This window comes from Schizophyllum commune (assembly GCF_000143185.2).
Source record: "Schizophyllum commune H4-8 unplaced genomic scaffold SCHCOscaffold_2, whole genome shotgun sequence".
Classification (NCBI taxonomy): domain Eukaryota; kingdom Fungi; phylum Basidiomycota; class Agaricomycetes; order Agaricales; family Schizophyllaceae; genus Schizophyllum; species Schizophyllum commune.
In genome coordinates, this window is record NW_026089539.1 from 390701 (window position 1) to 409207 (window position 18507).

At 58.5% G+C, this 18507-nt stretch overlaps 12 protein-coding genes across 12 annotated transcripts; 2 read left to right on the forward strand and 10 right to left on the reverse strand.

Annotated features, from left to right (window-relative positions):
* Positions 1–19: 19 nt before the first annotated feature.
* SCHCODRAFT_02720318 (uncharacterized protein) lies at positions 20–892 on the reverse strand (the record flags this gene model as incomplete). The annotated part of the gene is made up of 5 exons (XM_050347084.1): positions 786–892; positions 723–734; positions 605–674; positions 354–551; positions 20–294 (listed from the first exon to the last, which is right to left on the reverse strand). Exons 1-5 carry the CDS (start codon positions 870–872, stop codon positions 20–22), a joined length of 642 nt encoding a protein of 213 aa, XP_050201996.1. The 5' UTR covers positions 873–892.
* A 994-nt stretch (positions 893–1886) lies between these two features.
* Positions 1887–2571, reverse strand: SCHCODRAFT_02486291 (uncharacterized protein; the record flags this gene model as incomplete). Its single annotated transcript, XM_050342854.1, has 3 exons — positions 1887–2115; positions 2172–2289; positions 2337–2571. The coding sequence occupies 3 exons, from the start codon at positions 2569–2571 to the stop codon at positions 1887–1889; spliced, it is 582 nt and encodes a 193-aa protein (XP_050201997.1).
* Positions 2407–5469, reverse strand: SCHCODRAFT_02609388 (uncharacterized protein). Its single transcript, XM_003037598.2, has one exon. The coding sequence runs from the start codon at positions 5187–5189 to the stop codon at positions 2718–2720; it is 2472 nt and encodes an 823-aa protein (XP_003037644.1). The 5' UTR covers positions 5190–5469; the 3' UTR covers positions 2407–2717.
* SCHCODRAFT_02440114 (uncharacterized protein) lies at positions 5382–5777 on the reverse strand (the record flags this gene model as incomplete). Its single annotated transcript, XM_003037597.2, has 1 exon — positions 5382–5777. A coding segment is annotated over one exon (396 nt), but the record flags the coding sequence as incomplete, so codon positions are not given.
* A 78-nt stretch (positions 5778–5855) lies between these two features.
* SCHCODRAFT_02470008 (uncharacterized protein) lies at positions 5856–6116 on the reverse strand (the record flags this gene model as incomplete). Its single annotated transcript, XM_050342685.1, has 1 exon — positions 5856–6116. A coding segment is annotated over one exon (261 nt), but the record flags the coding sequence as incomplete, so codon positions are not given.
* A 360-nt stretch (positions 6117–6476) lies between these two features.
* SCHCODRAFT_02471267 (uncharacterized protein) lies at positions 6477–6629 on the reverse strand (the record flags this gene model as incomplete). Its single annotated transcript, XM_050342697.1, has 1 exon — positions 6477–6629. A coding segment is annotated over one exon (153 nt), but the record flags the coding sequence as incomplete, so codon positions are not given.
* Positions 6630–6644: 15 nt separating this feature from the next.
* On the reverse strand, positions 6645–7139 carry SCHCODRAFT_02472796 (uncharacterized protein; the record flags this gene model as incomplete). Its single annotated transcript, XM_050342712.1, has 1 exon — positions 6645–7139. A coding segment is annotated over one exon (495 nt), but the record flags the coding sequence as incomplete, so codon positions are not given.
* A 1553-nt stretch (positions 7140–8692) lies between these two features.
* Positions 8693–9854, reverse strand: SCHCODRAFT_02662450 (uncharacterized protein; the record flags this gene model as incomplete). The annotated part of the gene is made up of 3 exons (XM_050346511.1): positions 8693–8738; positions 8851–9263; positions 9492–9854. 3 exons carry the CDS (start codon positions 9852–9854, stop codon positions 8693–8695), a joined length of 822 nt encoding a protein of 273 aa, XP_050202001.1.
* Positions 9855–13346: 3492 nt separating this feature from the next.
* On the reverse strand, positions 13347–13580 carry SCHCODRAFT_02489786 (uncharacterized protein; the record flags this gene model as incomplete). Its single annotated transcript, XM_050342914.1, has 1 exon — positions 13347–13580. A coding segment is annotated over one exon (234 nt), but the record flags the coding sequence as incomplete, so codon positions are not given.
* Positions 13581–13726: 146 nt separating this feature from the next.
* SCHCODRAFT_02490035 (uncharacterized protein) lies at positions 13727–14598 on the reverse strand (the record flags this gene model as incomplete). Its single annotated transcript, XM_050342921.1, has 4 exons — positions 13727–14268; positions 14320–14389; positions 14437–14448; positions 14509–14598. 4 exons carry the CDS (start codon positions 14596–14598, stop codon positions 13727–13729), a joined length of 714 nt encoding a protein of 237 aa, XP_050202003.1.
* Positions 14599–14778: 180 nt separating this feature from the next.
* Positions 14779–17897, forward strand: SCHCODRAFT_01140082 (uncharacterized protein; the record flags this gene model as incomplete). The annotated part of the gene is made up of 3 exons (XM_003038935.3): positions 14779–14849; positions 14905–16392; positions 16867–17897. Exons 2-3 carry the CDS (start codon positions 14907–14909, stop codon positions 17895–17897), a joined length of 2517 nt encoding a protein of 838 aa, XP_003038981.1. The 5' UTR covers positions 14779–14849; positions 14905–14906.
* Positions 17898–17987: 90 nt separating this feature from the next.
* Positions 17988–18475, forward strand: SCHCODRAFT_01186347 (uncharacterized protein; the record flags this gene model as incomplete). Its single annotated transcript, XM_003038934.3, has 1 exon — positions 17988–18475. The coding sequence occupies exon 1, from the start codon at positions 18020–18022 to the stop codon at positions 18473–18475; it is 456 nt and encodes a 151-aa protein (XP_003038980.1). The 5' UTR covers positions 17988–18019.
* Between the last annotated feature and the right edge of the window lie 32 nt (positions 18476–18507).

Below are 18507 nucleotides of genomic sequence, written 5' to 3' on the forward strand. Positions count from 1 at the left end.
CCAAAGCGTCAGAAAGAACTCAGCACGCCAAAGGCAAGAAGACTTTACTTTCATCAACGATGAGCGTGTCGACCTCTCTCCACCGATCTATAGTTTGTTGGCGCTTCTTCCTCTGCCCAATGAGCTTGCCGCCGAGGTCCTTGTCAAATTTGGAGTAGCCACTCCAAGAATGCACCGTTATGCCACCTATGTTCACGGCGGCGATGCCAGTAGCGGCAGTGACGGCCAGGCGGGAGGACGTCCTTCCGCCTTTGTGGTTGATGATCTCGCGCATGAGAAGCGACTTGCCAGTACCTTCACTTATAGCGTCACAACTTGCCGCAACATAAGGTCGCAATGTGCAGCAAACTCACCAGCGGAGCCCGTAAAGAATACATTCTGTCCCTTCTTGACGCGGTTGAAAACCTGCTGTTGCGTCTTGGAAAGCTTTACCGATGGCGTGAAGTATCTCGGTGGCAGAGGCGCAGGCGGTCTGACGGGCTCCGGGATGGGGAGCTTGTGCTCAGGTGGCGCTGCTGCAGCAACATGCTCGCCCGGCTTCCCGACGAAGGCTGGGTGTACGGTCAGACAACCTCTTCCTATGCAATTCCGGAAAGCCGCATACGAGCGATGAAGTCTTCCGCTTCCTTCCTCGTCTGGAAGCCTTGATATAGGGCTCCAGGGCAACCTTTGACCTGGCGCGTCATCAGTAGGGATGCAATAGACAGCACTTTCATACGTGCTTGCTCCTCGCACTGCGATGCTGGTCAGTAAGGTCGCTCCTTGGACGACATGAGCGTGCTGACCTTGGTCCAAGACGTGAAAATGTCCGGCCCATGGAAGCCAACCCTGACAGCGTAGAATTTGGGCTTCGGTTTCTTCCCCTTCGCCATCGCCTTGACCACTCTGCGCGACCTAAAACAAAGTTTTCCAAAGGAGAGCGTGGAGGTTCTCCGAAAGGCGCGTCGCGTTGCCATCAGTCCCGTGAGCGCGACGTCCCACGCTACATCACTTACACGTGCACCTCGCCCTGCACCATGTGTACACGACAATCCGGAAAACATAGGGATGTAGAAAGTATTGTACAGGTATAGACAGAAATATATCCTAGATGACACGACGCACCGCTGGCGAAATAGATCAATTCATAGTAAATGCGATATCGAACTCTTCGTCCATCTCTTCATCGGACAGATACCCTTCCTGCTGAGGCGCCACTGAATGGATGTACCACTCTAGGACGCGCGGGTGCGCTCGAACCCTATGTTGAGTACTGTGTTAGAAGGCATTGCGTAGCTTGAAGGCGAAGACCTACTTCGATGGATGGAAGTTCAAAACCTGTAGTTGGTCCATGCGCGTCGCTCGAGACAGTGCAACATAAGCTGGCGCGATTGGCATCAGCAGGCACCCGGAAAGTGAGATCATAATCGCGCACCTTGCCCGTTCTCGAACGTCCTCCGCAAATCGACCAAGACGCGCTCGAGCGTCTGTCCTTGCGACTTATGCACACTGAGCGCCCACGCATGGATAAGCGGGATCTATCCCCTCGTCGTCAGCCCACCGCCCTCTGCTACATTCTCCTCCCCCGCAACTCACTTGTATCCGCATCGCCTCCATCTCCCCATCCGCGTTCTCAACCGTAAAATCCGACGGAATCACTAATAATTCCCTTCCATTCGCAAACTTCACCAGCGGCCACTCGAATTCCTTCGCGCGCTCGAGCTTCTCGCGGTCGTACTGGTTCTGCGGCACGCTCGGGTCGGAGTCGATGCCGGCGATGTCTTGCTGCTCATCCCTTGCCTGCCTGGGCGTCTTAAAGCCGATGACGTGCCCGACGGAGCCGTTGACCAAGACGCCTTGAATGATGTTCTTGATGAGCATGACCTGCGCGCCGATCTGGGGAATGGTCAGTGATGCTCTGAAGCGCGCTGGCGGTGAACAGCATGTACCCGCAGCTCAACTTCCGGCAAGGAGATGGTCCGCTTCTCGAGCAGCGACTTCATCTGCGCCTCTGAGACACGTTTGCCATTGCTGTCGCGACCCGCACGGTCCGTCGAGCGGAAGATCTTGCCCGGGCCCGGAAGTTCGCGCAGGCGCTTCATGTTGGCGCCCTCCACCTCGACACGAGTAGAATATCTACAAAAATCGTCAAGTTACTTCATGGTCAAGCATAACTAGCAGGGAGAACGTACAATCCCGTCGCCTCTATACCGTCGGTATACGTGACTGGTCGTGCCAACTGCCTGAACTTCTCGATAGTCTCAGGCTTCAAGTTCCCGAAGCGCATCTCATTGAGCATGTCAACGAAGGCTGCGCTTCATAAGACGGCGCTCTTGATACCACAAACAAGAACATACTTTGCTCCTTCTGACGGAAGATGTAAGGACGTTGGTCCTTTTGCTCGTTACCCTTAGACTCCCTCGTAGCTGAACCGAACCGCTTATACGCGATTAGCAAGATACGTAGGAGTACAGGGTAAGAAAAGAGCTGATCAAGATATGTGTCAAGAAGTAATATAAAGCCGGGCCACGTGCCCACGTGATGTCCATGCGCCCACGGGCGCCCACAAGTCCGTATAAGTCCATGCCCCATTACACCCTCCCCCTCGGAACGACAAAGACGTTCAGCACCACGACGCGGCCCCGTACCTGCCGGTGCACTCGACCGAGCACCTGCGGGTACGAGAACAAAGGTAAGAGAGCAGAACCCCACCCTTGTGCCACACTCGACCGAGTAGCCTAGGGGTTGGGGTCTTTCTGCTTCCCCTTCGCGCGATCGCTCTTGTCGGCGCTGTCCTGGTCCGTCTTGACGTCGTCGAGCTTGCGATCCTCCATCTCCACGTCCTCCAGGGCGGTAGGTGGCGCTTGCGACGGCCCGGGAGCTGAAAGCTCGACCTGGGCGGACGCGATTGAAGCCGCGCCTGTCTCGATGGAGGGACCGGGTACGGCCTCAGTTGGCGCATCGTTCGCCTCCGCCATCTCCGCGTCCTCGTCCTCGGCGGCCAATCCGACGCGCGGCCACGGCGCGATGGGAATGCCGTTGGGTTGGCCGAACTGTCGGTACTCGTCCAGCGTTGGCTGCCGGCTCGAGTAGAAGTTCGGGTCAGCTAAGAAGCTTCCCGTTCCCGTACTCGGACCGGTGTGGACGAGGAGGGGCTGCCCGTGCCCAGGCAGACGAGGCCATGCATACGACACACTGAGATCTCCAGGTACCTGCGAGAAGATGGTTGGTCCCGGTAGTCCAATAGGCCACCGACCATTGGCTGCCACGATCAGGTCGCGCAGCCTCTGGTACAGCGTCATGGAGTCGCCGGTGTCGTCTACGCCGTATACCACGTTGTCCCACAACAGCTGCACCACGAAGGGTAGCATGTCATTGAACTCGGCCGACGAGATGCCGACTGCCGTGAAGAACCTCACGACACGCTCAGGCGAGACGGGTCCATCCGCGCCCTCCAGGCGTTCCCAGCGTCGCAGGATACGAGGTGTCCGGTCCGCCTGCCCCGAAAGGCCTAGGTGGTCCTGGTACGACCTGTACCCCGGCGTGCCAGCACCCGGAGTGGGGGACTCCGTTACGATGCGCGCAATGGCCATAGCCATCTCGGTGATGAAGTTGAAGTGGTCGTCGGCGGCGGCGTTGGAGTACATGTCGCTGTGCAGCGGCAACATCCTTCGCAGGGTGATGCGCGTCCGCACTTGCGACACGGCGACTCCGCGGCGGTTGTTGTGGTCGGGGACGTTGAAGACTAAGATGCCGCGGGGCTGGACCATCGACTCTTGGAGGGCGTATGCAAGGTGCAGGCCAAGTCCATCGTCGTCGTCTGGCGCGCGGCGGTGGCCCTTCGAGCGCACGCCAGGAGCGCGGGGCAACACGACGAAGTCGGCAATGGCGCGCTGGTAGGGGGTCCTGTTCTTCTTCTTGATCATGTTCGCGTTCTCACCCCGGGCGGTGAGATCATTGAAGACCCACTGCACCGGGTTGACTCCGTTCGCATGAGGTTGGAAGCGCAGGAGGAGGCGCTCGATGAGGTGGATGCGGTCTCGAAGGAAGGAAGCCACATCATCAGCCACCGGTGCGTGCGGCGACCGAATCTGCGGCTCCCCCACTCCTCGACGAGCACGGGCTTGATGCATTGCCGCGAGGGCGGCGGCGTTCATGGGCGGCTCGTCAGAGGCGTTGCTGATGTCGGAGCCGTTATCGGACGCCTGATCATCGGGGACACCCTGAGTTGTGGGTCCGGGAGTAGCAGAGTACTCCCCCCATCCCAGGAAGTCCGCCGGTGCGGGCGGAAGGGTGACGGCGGAGGTTGATGCGACGGGCGTCGGCTCAGGTTCGACCTCGCGCTGCTTGCCCTTGGAGCTCGCAGCGCTGGTTGACGCCTGAACACTGGCGCTCGTGGAGGGGGCTGGATGGCGCTCAGGCCCTTGGCGCTGCGGCTCGCGTCGCTCCGATCGTGAGTGGTTGTCGCGGGGCTCCCGCCGACTGCCATCGTACCGATCGTCGCGGAGGAGTTGGCGCGGGGGCTCATATGGCGCGCTTGCCGCCCTCCATTCGTCGGAGAGACCGCGTTTGCGCGGCGGCGGTGATCGTCGTCGGGGAGGAGAACGGTCGCGGCGATCGCGGTCGCGATAGTCCCAGTAGGGCTCATCGCGATACCGCGCACCGCGACTGTACCCGAAGGACGGCGCTGGCGGTTGGTCGGGGACGGTGCGTACTCGGTCGAGTTCGCGCCGTGCCCTCTCCTCATTCCTGCGACTGTCCTCGAGCTGGCGTTGAAGATTGCGAACCTCCTCTTCTCGAGCTGATGCCCGTGCGTTCGCGGTGTCCAGTTGCCGTCGGAGAGCGTCGAGTTCTTGTTGGTCACGTCGGGCGGCCATTTGCTCGGCCAGTTCGCGCTTAGCCTTCTCGACCGACGGGTTATTGCGTAGTCCTTCGTCGACGACGTGATCTCTATGCCGACGGCATATCGAGCACTCGCATCCGATGGACCCTACAAAGCAGCGAGCGGTGAAGTCGTAGGAGCTGGGCCCGCGGCGCGAATCATCGCGTCGCGAGTTTCCTGCTTCTCTTCCTCTTCCGCCCACTCTCCCTCCCCCTCGCGACGCATTAGGGGGTGCGTCGCGCATGTCGACATCATCGTCCTCGTTTCGATACCCATCATCGTAGATGGGCACGTCGCGAGAACGTGAAGGAGGTCGGGAAGCGGTCATCTTGAGGGCGGCGGCGTGTGTCGGCGAAGCGAGTGAAGTGAGCGTAGCAATTAGGAGGGATGATGTAAGCGAAATGATGGTGAGGACGCCGAGGCCGGCAATTCCCGACAACTGTACAGCTGCCGGCGCGGGTCAGCGACGCGTGAATGCTCGTGACGACCGCGTGGCCGCGAAGTTGAACTACTCGCGTGCCAATCGTGGTCGACCCACGCGGCGGTTGGCCTTGCGTTGTCGGACAGGCCGATTCCCCGGCAAGTCCTCCCAACGCTCCACGCCTTGCAGCGTAAGATAGTCGTCGAGGGCCGTCAGGTCCTTGACGTTCTCGTACGGCTCCTCAGTCGTATCGCCCATCTCCCACTCGACGGTGAACAGGATTTGTCCAGCCTCCCATCGATGGGATTTGATGCGGTCGACCAAGAATTCGGCGTTGTTGGGCGCGCCGAAGTCGTAGTGTCGCACGAAGTCGCGTTGAGGGAATAGAGCGTCATTGTTGGCTTGGTGCGGTCGCAGTAGCGAGACGTGGAATACTGGGTGAATACGCCGAGCAGCGAGTGCGTCAGGTAATTCGACCTCGTACGTGGACGTCTCGGGGAAGGCGCGGACCACCTTGTAAGGGCCCACGAACCTTGGTAGTAGCTTGGTCGCCCTGCCCTTAGGCAAATTGAGGTTCTTCGTGGACAGGTAGACCAACGACCCTTCGTCGATGCTCGGTTCTTCACGGCGGCGTGCATTCGCATAGTGCCGCTGGAATACGCGAGCCTCGATGATGGCGTCGTGGGCGTCCGCGAGGTTCTGAAGGGCTTGGAGTGCGAAGTCGCGGAGACCTTTTGGCGGCTCCTCTTGTGCTCGGAGCTCGGCGATCATCGAGGGCATGTACCCATAGTTCAGCTCGAACGGCGCGAAGCCGGTGGCGCTGCTGACGCTCGCGTTGATAGCGAATTCCACCAGCGGCAGCCGCTGAACCCAGTCGCGCTGGTCCGGTCGCACGAAGGTACGCAGGATCTGCGCGACGGATCGATTCGCGCGCTCGGTCTGTCCATCGGTCTGGGGATGGAACGACGTCGACATCAAGAGCTTGGCTCCCAGTAATCGATGCAGTTCCCTCCACCAGGCCGAGGTGAACTTAGAGTCGCGATCGCTGATGAGCGACGAGGGCAATCCGTGTAGTCGAACGATGTCGCGAAGGTAGATCCAGGACAATTCAGACGCCCTTGTGTTGGTCCGTATGGGTATGAGGTGCACCATGGACGTCATACGGCAGATGACGACCCATAGGTAGTTGAAGCCTTGGCTCTCGGGGAACGGGCCTATGAAGTCCGATCCAACCGAGTCCCAGGGCTTCGTGGGTATCGGCAGGGAGTGCACCTTCCCAGAGGGTGCCGTATACACTCCTTTCGATGTATTGCATGGAACGCAGCTATCGCAGAACGCGTTCACGTCCTTGTAAATGCCGCTCCACCAATACCAGCGGCGAATGTATTCCCCCGTTCGTTGAGGTCCAAAGTGCCCGACAGTCTGATGCGCCTGCTCTATCACGACCTGGCGCAACGTCTTGTCGACAAAGGATCCTTTCGGAACGTAGGTCACCCATTCGCGGTTGGCATTGCGCGCCCAGATGACACCCGATTTCACCTGGAAGTCCTTGTGGTCTTCCGGGTGTTCGAGTATCTTCTTAGCGAGGCTGTCGGACGCGTACGAAACCTTGATTGTCTTGACAAACTCCGAAAAGGAGTCGTTGACTTGCGCGCGTAAGTCTGGCCCACGAAGTACGGAGTCGACCACAGTCGGGTCGTCAGTCGGCTCGACGTGGTGGAACTCCCCCTCGGGCACAGGTTCGGCCTCCCGCTGCAGCACCTCAGCCTCCTCGTCACGGGGCTCTACCCGCTCGCGAGTTGCGAAGAGGTGGATGCTAGCTAGGAGTTCATCGACCCGACCGGTGGGCAGGTCGTCGCCTTCGGGGTCCAGGCGAACATCGGCATTGGCGAAGTCGTAGGGTGGCGTCACGTCCTCCCAAGTATCATTGAGATGATACCGGGATAGCGCGTCCGCCACCTTGTTGTCGAGACCGGGGATGTAGGATATGTCGAAGTTGAAGCGCGCCAAGTATTCCATCCATCGCGTTTGTCGTCCGGACAGCCGACTCTGCGTCTGGAAGAATTCGAGGGCGCGGTGGTCTGTCACAATGTGGATTCGGTGCCCAATGAGCTTATCTTCCCATTTCAGGAGCGCCTCCAAGATCGCGAGCGTCTCTTGTTCGAACGTGCGGTAGTTGCGTTGAGAGGACGTGAACTTCCGTGACATGAATCCCGCAGGGCGGCAGGTCTGCCACGTAGGTCCTTGGCCGTACATCGCGCCAACCCCAGCGGGAGACGCGTCGCAAATCACCCATATGGGCTCATCGCGCCGTGCATCGACGGGTCTGAGCACCGGCGTCTTCGCACATAAGTGCTTGATACGCTCGAAGCATCGTTCATGGATGTCCCTCCAAAAGAACGTCTGCCCGTTGCGTACCATAGTACTCAATGGCGCGGTATAGAGCGCGACTTCCGGAAGGAATTGTGCTAGGTACTGGACCAATCCTAGGAAGCGTTGGACGTCGCCGAAGTCGCGGGGGGTACGCCAGTTGCGAATGGCCGCCATCTTGTCGCCGTCCGCATGAAGCCCGAGGTTGTCGATGATATGTCCGAGGCAATCGACCCGCTCAGCGTATATGTCGACCTTGGAAGCCTTCATGTACAGCTGTGCGTCGCGGAGCTTGCCAAATATGATACGTAGATGCTCTTCGTGTTCCTCGATTGAGTCGCTGAACACAAAGATATCATCCAGGTACACATGGACGAAGCGGCCGATGCAGTCACGGAATACGTGCGTCATGAGCCTCTGGAAGGTGGCTGGCGCGTTGCAGTCCCCTTGCTGCATCGTCTTGCTCACATACGTGCCGAACACCGTCGAGAACGCGGAATGAACCACGTCCCCTTCGACTATTCGTACCTGCTCGTATGCGTCGGACAAGTCAATCTTCGAGCGATATTTTGCGCGAGCGACGTCCTGTCTGATCTGGTCCTGGTCTGGCAGTGGGGTGACGTCCTTGACGGTGTTGTCGTTACGCTTCCGACAGTCGATGACGGTGCGCAGCGATCCGTCCTTCTTCGGTATGCACAGCATAGGCGCAGCTTGTCGGACGCTCTTGGGCTCCCACCAGCCAGCGCGCATGTAGCGGTCGATCTTGTCCAGCAGCGGGGTCTTTAGCGAGTCGGCGCACCGCGGCAAGTGGTACTTGTACTCGAGAGTCGGGTTGATCAGCGGGATGGTATGGTTGACCTCACGCCAAGGTGGCATGGTCTCCGGCACCCCGCTCATCAAGTCCCTCTCGCTCTCCATCCACTGCTGTCGGAGTCGCGGAATGTCGTCGTCGGTATAGCGAGACTCTTGTCCCACACCCTTCCCTTTGTTCGACGCATGCATGTCCCGAGCCGTGTGCAAGCGCTCGCTTGGAACAAACTTCATGCCGTCGCAAGGGTCAGGTACAGGAGCAGGGTCCTCGTAGCCCTCCGTCGAGAAATACGTAGCGAAGTCGTCGCAGAGATACACGAATTCTGGAGGCAACTGATCGCGGCGGGCTTGAAGGCTTTCCACGAATACGTCCTTGGGTTGCGTTGACCCACGAATTTGTTCGCGGCGCGCGAACTTGCGAGCCTTCTTCTGGAGGTAGTCCCACTTGCTAGGCGGGTCCGCTCGTCCTGGTTGAGGAGGACGGCCCCTCCACAGCCAGTCATCACTTCCCGCCGTTGCTGCATTGGAGGCCGGGATTCGGGTTGCTGTATCTGGCTGCTGTTGCGCGTCGGTTTCAGTCCGCCTCCTCGTCTCGCGGCGGTTATCAGATCGTGCGGTCCTGGGTCGGTCGAGCTCGTGGCGGTATTCCTCGAACTCGGCCTGGCTCATACACGCCGAATCTGACTCCCAGAGCTCCGGTGTGGCGTTGACTTGCTGCGGCGTGTCGTCTTCGAGGGTCTCTATCTTCGGTGTTCTCCTTCTTCTTGCTGAATCTTCTCGTTGTTTTCTGTTCATTTTTGTCTGCTTGGGCATGTCGCGCTCGCGGATATACTCCTCGAACGCTTCATTACTCATACAGGCCGAGTCCGTTTTCATTAATTCTGGCGTGGCATTGACTTGCTGGAGGGTATCGTCTTCGACCTCCTCGATGTGCGGCTTGCGGGCTCGCAGTCCTACGACCTTGATCCCGCAAAGCCGTTCACCAAGTCAATCTCCGCGCTTCCTCATTGCCGCTCGTCGTAAAATCACCTCCTTTTCCTCCCCCTCGGAAAGAACAGGGAGTTCCTTTCCTCGGTAGAGGACTCGGCGATGTGCGAGGTCGAGAGTGATTCCATTGGCGTGCATGAAGGGGACGCCGAGTATCGCGTCGTACCTGTCGATGTTGGCGACATCGACATACGTAGGTACAGTGTCGCCACCGATCCTGACCGTGGCCGTGGCGCCAAAGGACACGCGTGAACGCGACCCGGTGCACCCCAGCTGGAGGTCGACGGGGTTGTCGAGGTGATAGACCTTCGTGCCGGACGCGCGCGCGTACTCGGGCGAGAGCGAGTCGAGTGTGCCGCCGGCGTCCCACAAGGCGTACGCCCTCGCGCCGTTAATCTCGACCATAGATGCGAGGCCGGCGCGCTGGTTGTACGACCGCGTGGGTCGCTGTATCGTCTTGCTGCCGATTTTCACGGATGTGGCGGCCTTGGGTCCTCGTAGAGGCTGGGATACAGCGCCAAGCCTCTCTCGATCGTGAGCAAGGTCCTGGGGAACATCGTCGATGATGCGGAGGGCGTGTAGTCGGTCGTCGTCAGTGTCGTCCGAATAATACGCCCCTTCGAGATCGTACGTGTCGCCCTCAGACGTGTATTCGTCTGACGGCGGCTCCGCGCGGTCGTCGTCGTGAGAACGTTCGGTGTCGGCTGCGAGAGGCTGCCCTTCATCTTCCTCACGGTGCGCGAAGAGGCGAGGCGGTGCTGTACCCGTCGCGGCGTTGTTGTTGCGCAAGTCAGGGCAGTCAGGGCGCTTGTGCCCCTTCTTCCCGCACTCGTAGCAGGTGATGTCCTTGTCCGCGGTAGGTCTTTCCCGAGTCCGATGGTCGTCGGGCTTTTTCTCGCGCCGGTCCTCGTTACGAGGAGCATAGCGTTCGTTACTAACCCGATGGTCGATACGCCTGTTGTCTGTCCTTCGCGCGCGACGATCTTCACGATCTCGTCTACTACGGGATCGCCGTGGTGAGGATGTCCGTCGGTCCTTGGTGGTCGTGGATGAGGTCTTCGCCTTGTCTGTGTCATGGTGTCGTCCACCGAAGACTGCGCGAAGCTTCGTGTCGTAGTTCTTTGAGTTCCGCAAGGCGTTCTCTTGCGTTACAGCCTCACGATACAGCTCTCGAAGGCTGCTGCGCTCAGCAGTGAGGCCGTTGCGCATGACGCCGTCGCGGATGTCGGATGGCAACCCCGCGAGGAATCGGTTGCTCATGTTGTATTCGCCGGGATGCTCGACCATGCGCCGAGCGATTCGCCGTAAGGTGGTGTACCAGCCATCCACCCCACGCGATCCCCGGTACTCCACGGTCCAGAACCGCGTAGTCGCCTCCTGCAAGGACGCGTCGTGTACGAACTGGTCGAATAGCGCGTGAATGAATCGTTCGAACGTCCAGGAGGAATCAAAGTCCTCCTCGACATTCTCGCGATACCATTCTTCCGCGGCCCCCGACAGGTGCGCTCCCGCGAACAGGATGCGCATCGCGTCATGTTCGTCGTCAACGAGTTGATTGAGCTGTATTCGTCGGAGGAGTCCAGAGAACCAGGCGTCGAATAAGTCGGCACGGTCGTCGCCAGCGTAGGGAGTCAGCGAAGGAATCGAGAAGTCCTTGGGCTTCATGCCCTTGGGCAGCTCGACCCTCCTTCTTAGCCCCCGTCGTATCGCGCGCGTATACCGCCTCCGCATGGTGTGGTCGACGCGATGGTTATCCCTGTGTCGATGCCGCCTCTCCCTCCGCCCTGCCTCGGCACGAGATTCATGACTGCGCCAGTTGCGTGTCTGCATAGATCCCGTGCGATAGCGAGGGTGAAGGTCGAAAGGAGTCATCGAGCGCGAGGATTCCGAGGAGTACGATCGCCGACGCCTCTTCTTCTCTCGGCGCTTGTTCTCCTTGTGTCGACGATGCCCACGGCGGTCAGATTCCGACCCGGAAGAGGAGGAAGAGGGCGACGGTGACCTGCGAGGTCGACGTGGTGGGCCTCGGCCACCACCCCGGCCCTGTCCTTCGGTCGACGAGGAAGAATCACTCTCCGAAGGACTAGGAGGGCGGCGGTGCGGTGCTCTCGATCCAACGTTGCCGTACGTTCCTCGTCCCCGCATTCCCCGGCCATTACTAAGCGGATGGCGCGACTGTCGGTGTGACCCTTCTCGCCTTCGTCTGTCATCATCCCCGGACGATGACGAGTCCGACGATGAGGACGACGAGGGGGACGAAGGGTTTCGTCGACTGTCGTCATTCATGTGTGGTGGCATGTCGCGGTCCCTATTGTCTGGTGTCCTACTGTCACGTACATCGTGGCGCGTTCGACGGTTGAGGTCCCAAGGCTCGCGTCTGGTTGGTTGGTCGTCCCGTGGTGGAGGCGTCATCGTCGACGATCCTTGTACATGGGGTCGTCGCCGGCGGCTCTCCTCAGCGCGCTGGGCTTCCTCTTCCTGCCGTTTGAACAGCTCGAACATAGCATCCTCCGCCACGTCGACAGCTGGTCCACCTCGTCCTTCTGGGAACTCGATGAACTGGTCGGGAATGGTAGAGTGGCCAGTTGCTTCCAGGTCGGTGAGCCGCAGCTTCTGCAAGGTTTGTCGGGTCTCCAGGGATCCCCGACTTATCTCACGGACGGCGGCCCACTCGGCTGCGAAGTTCCTGTCCGCCGACCCTCGAGGCGCGAGGTAGTCTTCTTCACGAGCTCGCTGGAGATCAAGACGCTTGAGGTAGCTCTCATCGTCTTCAGATTGCATCCGAGGGCGATACAGAACTTTCAAGTGCTCGCGGAGCTGGTCAAGCTTATCCACCTCATCCTCGACTGGTGTCTCAGATATTCCGGGGCGTACCCGGTCGTGGATGACTTCCTGAAGGCCTTCCTCAATGATTTCCTCAATGTCGTCGGCGGTGAGGGGACGGCCTCGACGACGGTGCTCGTCACGAATCCTTAGACGGAGGCGCTGAGCGGCCTCCCTGGGGAAGTTCGTGTCGATGTAGGCACGCGTGACCGTGTCCAAGGACAACTCGCTCGGCACCGAAGGAGTCTCCTCTTGCGGTGCTGGGCGCTTGCCCTTCTTGCGGTGTTCACGCTCGGTAGGGCTCAGGACGTCATCAGTACTCATTGAAGATGTATTCGGTGTAGTATTAGATTGGTGCGGCCCTCCGGTTGACGGTGTCTCCCGCGTGCTTGAGGGCGTTGTGGTATTGGAGCTTGGCTCCTCTACCCTAGCGCCCTCCAGTCCGCGCGAGATCGTCGTATCTTGGGGCTGTGGTGAGGTCGCGTTAATGAACTCTTCGATGTCTGGAAGTTCATCGTCGAGTTCGGGGTCGTCATCGGCCCAGCGCCTCGGTGAAGGAGTTGAGTTGATCGGAGTGAGGAAGGACGAACGTGTCTCGTCCGATCCTCCGACGGCTTCGGTCGAGCGGCCCGACCGCACCGCTTCGGCGTACGTGGTCGTCGTCGGAGCGGTTGCCGGTGAGTCCCGATCGTCGCGGTCGATGTTTTTCCTCGAGCGCGTGTTGCGCGCGGGCGCGTCCGCGGCGGGCGGGGCCCTGGACGCCTTCTTCTTTCCCATCGTGTATATAGAGTTCTCGTTGCGGTGATGTCGACCCAATTCGAAGGTACTCCGCTAACGATCGATGCCGATCGTCCGCGATGCCCGTTTACGTTGTCGTCGACGATCTCCGTTGGGATGAATGGCGCGTGAGAGAAGAAGCTAGTGGCGTATGGCGATAGGTTCAAAAAAGTGTAAGGACGTTGGTCCTTTTGCTCGTTACCCTTAGACTCCCTCGTAGCTGAACCGAACCGCTTATACGCGATTAGCAAGATACGTAGGAGTACAGGGTAAGAAAAGAGCTGATCAAGATATGTGTCAAGAAGTAATATAAAGCCGGGCCACGTGCCCACGTGATGTCCATGCGCCCACGGGCGCCCACAAGTCCGTATAAGTCCATGCCCCATTACAGAAGACCTTCGTCAGAATGACTGGTGGTCCCATGCATGGGTACCATGACTCAGCGTCGAATGCGAACTTGACTGCCTTTCCGTCTAGCGGAACTGGCGGAAGCTGACAGAAGTCACCGGAGAGGATGAGCTGAATGCCGCCAAAGGGCTTCTCGCTGTTGCGTACGCGGCGAGCGCATATTTCCTAATTGAGGCAGAGCATGAAACAATACGGCTCTAGACAGCGAAGTATGTTGACGTACCAACGCATCGAAGAGATCGCCGTCCAGCATCGAGACTGTTGATCAGTCAGTCCTTCGAAGGCAGGACGTGCAGGAAAAAACTCTCACTCTCGTCGATGATGAGTGTGTCCACCATCCGCCACCTCTCCAGCACTTTCTTCATGACAGTTTGCCCCAATCCAAGCATCTTACCCGCAAAGTCCCAGCCATCCTTGATGCCCCGGCCGATACCCGCCCAGGAATGCAAGGTCGTGCCGCCGATGTTGCATGCAGCGATACCGGTCGCGGCAGTGATGGCTAGCCGAGTGGATATTCTCCCGCCTTTGTAGTTGATGATTTCGCGCATGAGGAGCGACTTTCCCGTTCCTAGTGGGCGCGCGAGCTGAGCAGGAATAGGAAGAAGAAACAACGTGGACGCACCCGCAGAACCGGTGAAGAAGACATTTTGCCCTTTCTTCACGCGGTTGAACACCTGCTGCTGTGTTTGCGAGAGCTTAACCGACGGCGTGTCTTTCAGTTGAGAAGGCGCTGGTGGCGCGACGTTTGCTTGCGGTCTAGGAGGCCGCGACGGTGCAGTCGGTGCGGGTGGTGGTGCATTGTTTACAAATGCTGAGGACTTCTGTCAGCGTTCCTTCAGTGCAGTCTCATGATTCTACGTACGAGCAATCCAATCCTCAGCTTCTTTCAAGGTCGCATACCCTTTGTAGGAGTTACCGGGGAAGCGGCTCGTCTAGAAAATCATGCAGTAAAGCTCAAAAAATCGGATAGCATACGGACATTCCTAAGGCACTGTATCCCGATTGAGCGGGTTGATTCAAGGGCAGGAAAGCGAGCAGATTGCTAACTTACATCTTCCCATGTCGTGTAGACTTTAGGACCTTCACGCCCGACCCTGACGGCGTAAAAGTTTTTCCTAGTGTACGACTTCGCTTTCGGCATGTCCTGTCCTCGTCACGGTCTGCAAGAGGAGGCGCGAGAGTGAGATGACCGAATCCGAGGTGAGGGTCGCTGGCAAGCCGCGTCGCGTCACAGTCACGATATGGCCGCGTGAGCGGGAATTCCCACGCCAATTAGGCGCCCATAACTTCAAAATACACGTGTGCGCCTCCTGCTCTTGACCTTCACGCCACGATACAAGCCCTCTTCACAGACTTCGTATCTAGATCTCTAGCGCCACTGCGTTACGGAGGGTGGGTCGCCTATAGACGATCATTACTGAAGTGGCTGACTGAACTATTCCGCCAGGCATGGATGTGTTGAAAACCACTCTCTGCGCGAAGTGCGACAACACGTTGTCCTGCTCCTATCCACCACCGCCAGATCTCGATCTGTTGCGCGAAGGCCATGTCCCCTCTCCAGTCGAAAATGCTGCTATCGACAATGATATAGCAATTCTAGACGACTCTCTAGCAGTCATCGACGCTGAAATTGCGACCATCGACACCCGTCTTGCGATCCTCCAGCGCCATCGCGCGCAGCTCGTCGAAAGCAAGCTCCGGAGGCAGGCCCTAGTTGCGCCCATCAGGCGTCTTCCATCAGAGCTGCTTGAGCTCGTCATCCGCGCTGCCTTACCGCCAAAATGGGCGACGGCCAGCAGCGGTACGACGCGTTTTCCGCTCCTGGAGACCTGCTCTCGGATCTGGCGTACAGCGCTCGCAATGCCTGACATATGGTGCAAGATAACCACAACGGAACTGCAGATTGATGAACGCTTCTATGCGATCGCACAGCGGTATATGGATCGCGCCGCGAGTCGTCCTGTGGACGTCTTGGACCTCTCACCGCACTTCCGGCAGGATAGCGCATTCGACCAGTGGATGATCGCCCACATGGGTCGTCTGCGGAACATTAAATGGGCCATCGACACCCGTGCCCTACCCGTGTCGCGCGTATCTGCGCCTTCTCTGAAGAGCGCGATCCTTTACGCCGATTGGCACAGGGATGCCACCTTCTATCCGGATCCCATTCTCACCTTCGTCGACGCCCCTCGCCTATCCACGATCACTATACGCAACTGCGTTTCCCCATCAATCTTTGATCTTCCTTGGACGCAACTTCAGAGCTTAACCATCGAGAGCGCTACGCTAAGCCCTAATGATCTGCGTACACTGCTGTCTTGCGTGTCCCTTACGGAGCTCGATGTCTGTGTCTCCAAGCGATTTGCGGCAGGGCACGACAATGCTTCGACTCATCCTCCCGTGGTCACGATGAATGCTTTGCGCGTTCTCAAGCTTAGCGGTTGCGGCCATCTCTTCAGTGCACTCATTAACGCTCCAAACCTGCATGAGCTCTTCATGTGGGTACTTCCCTTCCGCTTAGCTGATGCCTCGGACCTCTTTGCGCAGTTTGCAACGTCCGTGCGCACGATGCTCGAGCGAAGTGTACCTCCTCTGTGCTCTCTCACTATGCATGGCTTTCCGTCCTGCATAGAAGACGGCGAACTTGATAACATCCTCTCTATCTTGCACCTGGTACCTCAGCTCAAGCGCCTGAAGCTAGGGTACAGCCGCATGGACATAGGCAGCATACCGCTACTCCGGAAGCTGACTTTCCGCCAAGACCAGCCCCTCCTCCTCCCTGAGCTGGAGCACATCGCTCTCGAGTACAGCCGCACAAATTTACAGCCTTACCCTGGGTGTGTGGATGTGCTGAAGGAGCTGGTGCTTTCTCGCTGGAAGGAGCCGGCGACTTCCCGCGAGGGCACAGTTGTAAGCAAAGCAGAGCCCACGGAGCGTATGTCGATCAGCTCGGGCGCCTGCGAGCGCCCAGGGGGGTGTCGCTGCAATATTCCGAGGGATTGGATCGCTGAGGTAGAGAAGGAAGGGATTATCGTCAATACGTTGGCGTGCGGCACTTGATACATCACCTGCGGTCCGTTGCGTGTCCGAGTCAGTGCGCGAACCCACTTCACAGTTCACTCAGTCTTTTAGCTTTCAATGTATCTATGATGATCTTGGTTATTAAATCTCAATGTCATCCCTGTTTGTCCTCGCTTGCCGTCACTTTAGTTCCGCTTCGGAGGATGCCGAGAAACGTGCGCCTCCCGTGATGGTCTGTCACGTCACCCGCTCCAATTGTTCTCTGCCACCGCCATCTGCGAACCGTCACCGAGCAATTCCGTGACTACAGTGGAAAGACCATGTCACGTACGCGTCCCTCATGCGAATCTGCGGCAACTGATACAAGCTCTCAATTTGCACTGTGCAGGTCTACGCAAATCAGAATGTAATACAGAGCCTGAGCCGCGCGCTTGCTCCAGCCTCGGGGCGTCGCGCCTTGACCTCTTGCGAACCACTTCCGGGCCCTCTCTCGAAGATGCACAGCTCATTGAGGTCGACGATGAGATGCTGGACGCGTCTATAGCTACCATCAATGCTCAGATCGCAGTCCAGCTTGCCCACATCAAATCTCTCGAGCGCGATCGCGCGCGACTGGTGGAAGCCAAGCATCGCAAGCAGGCGCTCAGAGTTCCCATCTTGCGCCTCCCTACAGAGATTATTGAGCTCATCATCCGCGCCGCCCTCCCGCATGATTCGTCGACCGCTGCCAGCACGACACGTGTCCCGCTCTTCCAGTCCTGTCGTCGGATCCGCGCCGTTGCGCTCGGAATGTCCGACTTGTGGTGCAGGATGGTCATCCCCGCGGGTGACACTGTGCTCAAAGACGGCTTCTACGAGCTGGCACAGCTTTACTTGGACCGCGCCCGGGCCCTGGGAATACATATTGTCGACTCGAATCAGATTCCACAATACCGCCAGGACATGCGCTTCGACCAATGGATGATCGCGCACTTCGATCGTTTCCGTACCGCTGCGTGGTCCATGGACGTCGGCAACCTTCCATCGACCAGGGTGGCCGCGCCATGCTTGGTTTCCGCGACGTTCCTCGCCCGTTATCGCAGAGGCGCTTTTGATACGACACCATCCGGCCTTCTGACAATAGTCGACGCGCCACTATTGCGCAAAGTCTGTCTGGGTGTCTACGTACCCCCGCTCGCTATCAACCTCCCTTGGGCGCAGCTATCGGAGCTCGACCTGTGCATCTTCAAGTTTCGCCCCGAGTATCTGCGCGTCTTGGAGTCCTGCACCTCATTGTCCACGCTCAACATCTCCATTGGGTACAAGTTTGCAACACCTCTTTCACCCAACATCGTGCTGCACGGTCTGCGCACCCTTAAGCTCGAGGATTTCGCGGCGTTGCTTGCGCCCCGCATCACTGCCCCAAACTGTCCGACCTAACCATCTGCATGGATTCCCTGGGAGACTATGAGTTCGGCACTCACTGGCCGCTCTACATGTCCTCCATATCCGCATGGTTGCGACGATCACCTCCACCCCCCTCTCTGCGGACTCTGTCCCTCATGGGACTACGGTACTGCAGCCCCGACGATGTCTCTGAAACCAGAGATGTCATCCTTCTCCTTCCTGCAATCGAACGCCTCACCCTCAGTTGCTGCACCAGAGAGAATCTGGATAGGAACCACGCGTTCACATCACTCATCATGATCGCCAACACCGATACCATGCACTTCATCCTCCCTAATCTGGAGCACCTGACCATTCTGCTCGAGCACGGCAACTTCAACACCGGCTTTGGAGTCACTTTGACCAGCCTCGCTCTATCGCAATGGGCCAATGGAGGAGAACAACCCGTGGAGCGGCTGTCGTTGCGTTCACTAGACTGCGAGAGCAGCAGCATATGTGATTGTCGTATTGGAGCGAAGTGGATGAAGACGTTGGACAAGGAGGGCATACTTGTGGATCAATTGACGCGCAATCACTTGTTACGCTCGCTGGGTACAGCTCGCTGGAGGTAGGGTACGAGTCCAATGTACTGTACTTTCTGGCT